Source organism: Silurus aristotelis (assembly GCF_946808225.1).
Source record: "Silurus aristotelis genome assembly, chromosome: 1".
In the NCBI taxonomy this organism is placed as follows: Eukaryota; Metazoa; Chordata; class Actinopteri; order Siluriformes; family Siluridae; genus Silurus; species Silurus aristotelis.
This window is the reverse complement of record NC_139574.1, coordinates 26223867-26226834: the sequence shown is the minus strand read 5'-3', so window position 1 is coordinate 26226834 and position 2968 is coordinate 26223867. Positions and strand designations below refer to the sequence as shown.

Here is a 2968-nt window from a genome sequence, read left to right as displayed (position 1 = left end):
AAGGAGCAGACCCAGTCCAGCCACCTCTGGAAATCTTCTCTTCAAGGTATTAGGCCTACGTAGCTAGTGCAATTTATTTAACCCGGTGAATATAAATAAATATGTAAATAAATATATTAAGATATATGTATATATATTTTATATATATATTATATAATATTTAATTTAATATATATTATCAGATAGATAGATAGATAGATAGATAGATAGATAGATAGATAGATAGATAGATAGATAGATAGATAGATAGATAGATAGATTTGAGCATTTCAGTTTATTTATTATAAACATTCTGAAAATGTGGTGAAGAAAATATTTCAAATCATTCTGGGCAAATTATGTTATAATGTAACATTGGACAATCGATTTTGTATTAAGCATTTATGACTCATATCAACTTCTGCATGCATATATCAGTTCAACTTGACCTTGACGTCTATCCTCATTGCCCAGATTATATTTTACTGTTTTCTTTAAACGAGTTAAAGAATGTTGGCAGATAGGAGGTTATAGTAAACGAACCCATTCGTAAGTATTACATTAAGAGTTGAACCATAATTCCTCTTCTTTCTTTTATTTCGTCACATTGCCCCTAGACAATGTGTCAGGAAGTGATGGCGCTTCCATTCGCCGCGGGAGGAAGAAGCGCGTCCCCTATACAAAAGTCCAGCTCAAGGAATTGGAGCGCGAATATGCGGCAAATAAGTTCATCACGAAGGATAAACGGAGGCGGATATCTGCTCACACAAACCTGACCGAGCGCCAAGTCACCATCTGGTTTCAAAACAGAAGGGTAAAGGAGAAGAAGGTGGTCAACAAATTCAAGAGCATCACTTAAAGGGCTACAGAATGGGAGACGGACACAGACAGAAGGAACCACTTCGTTATTTATTGTGTTTCTCTGGGAGCGACTATGCTGAGATGTGTAGCCTATTGCTTCCATGCAAGAAACATACCAACAAAAACACTTAATTGCTTAATTTTGAAGGCCATATATGTTACAGGGTGATCGTGATAAGGGGCAGATAAACTGTCAAAAATGTCTACGCCTAAAAACAATTGCTTCGTTTTCGTGGCAGTGCTACCCCCAACAGAAACCCTGTTTCGTACCGAAAAACGAAACCATTGTGTTTATTGTAATTGCGCGGGAGATAAATTCTGTGTCTAGGTTTAGTAACAGGAAGCCACAGTTAACTTCGTGTTGCATTACCACGATGTTAAGGCTCTAGACAAGAAATCATCTACTCCAGTTCAGGAGATCCGGTTTCCAACTCAATCTGGTGATCTTCACGCTCAAAGACACCTGATTCGGCCAGCATCCACTACTGGAAACGATGACCCCAAACAACAGACCGCCATTACATTACTAGATTATGTAAATAAATAAGCATCCTTTTAGATATGACTACATGGTATGTTAAAGATTTTAGGTAGAAAATATAATTATTCACAGTTTGTTTAATGTTTGTGCCCCACTAGGTTTCTACTCCAGGTGGTTTATGTGGCAAGATCCAATTTGTTACTGCAAACAATATTCCAATAAAACTCCCAATTGTAATTTTCCATCCGAGAAAGAATCGCTGTGCTTAGATTGTTTGAGCATAGTAAAATCGTGTAAAATTATTCTCGCTATATACTTATATTAAAATAAATACAATAAAATAAAAAAATAGAAAAAACAATATTTATCTTACATGACAATACTACAGGCAGAAATAAAATGAAACTTAAATGAACACCACAATGTTGCCATCTAGTGGTAGACTTGAGTAGCTTCATCTGTGGAAGCAGTAGGGGGCTTCTAGAATTATGGTGAAACCAAAAAAATAAAAGACAACACGGGGACTTTGTACACTGGACAAGGTGTATGTGTATTAAGAAGTAGTACGATGATTGTAATATTAGAGTATCGTACGACAAAACATTTTATGTACAACGATATACAATACAATATGACAAAATAACAGCTACTGCAGGCAGGCCTATTACACAACAAAATAAGGTTCAGGACGAATGAGACAAACGGGTAACCACACAAGTTTCGATTATCGTAGATTATTATATAATATATCGTAGAATAATATTTGATATTATGAATAAAATAAAAAATGGACATTTACCAAAAGATGTTGTGCTTGTATGTTGGGACAAGAGAAAAATGAATGAATCAACAACAAACTGATATTAGGCGTCCCTGAGATTGGGAAAAGCAAAATATAAATACGGAACATTTTTACTCCAGTTCTGGGGTTATTTATTCTGCCCTACTGCAAATATTATATTAAAGTCAATTAGTTATCTTAGAAGAAATTCTTAAAATGCGTTGATGGCCCTTTACCAACATCCGTATTTTTAGAAATAAATGTACCAAATTAAATTAATTGACGAAAAACATTGTAATAATTTAGTCGTTCACTTTTCCACAAAGCAATTTTTATTTTGACCTTTTGAACAAACGCTTTTGTAGTGAACGTTTCTGTATTTTCTCTAGCACAAACTATATAGTCCATTGCTGTTGCTGTAGAATTTCTAAACAGATGCGTATGATAAAAGCCAGTCCGAAATTTGTTAAATAATTTTTAATTGTATAATTTTTAAAAGCATTTTTAAAATCTAATTTTAAACTTTTTTTTTTAAATTACAAATAAAATCATTTATTTCCAGTATTGTCACCAAAGGTAGCAGACATTTTAAAGTCTGTCAAACATATGTACATGTGTATTTTTGTTTTGTTAGAAAATTCCTCTGATCACCTATTTACTAAGTTAATTAATAAATACATTTTTGAAAAAAAGTCTTGCACCTTGGTCTTACCATATATCAGATTTGAACATAAACTATGTAAAATGGTACTTAGTTATATGATTTTAGGATCACTTTATTAAATCTATAACGCTTTGACTGGATATAAGGTTGATACAAATGGAAAAAAAATATTTTCGTAAACATATAGCAAAGATTTCTATAA

At 33.2% G+C, this 2968-nt stretch overlaps 1 protein-coding gene across 2 annotated transcripts in view; it reads left to right on the top strand.

The window, feature by feature from the left end:
- The window catches only part of hoxa13b (homeobox A13b), a 4289-nt gene extending 1676 nt beyond the window's left edge, over positions 1–2613 (top strand). For both annotated transcript variants that reach the window (XM_083542405.1, XM_083542404.1), the window contains 2 exons: positions 1–46; positions 597–2613. The exon at positions 1–46 is cut by the window's left edge. In XM_083542405.1, the coding sequence (XP_083398531.1) occupies positions 1–46; positions 597–838 (288 nt within the window). In that variant the 3' untranslated portion in view covers positions 839–2613. The remainder of the gene's footprint in view (positions 47–596) is intronic.
- Positions 2614–2968: the final 355 nt, after the last annotated feature.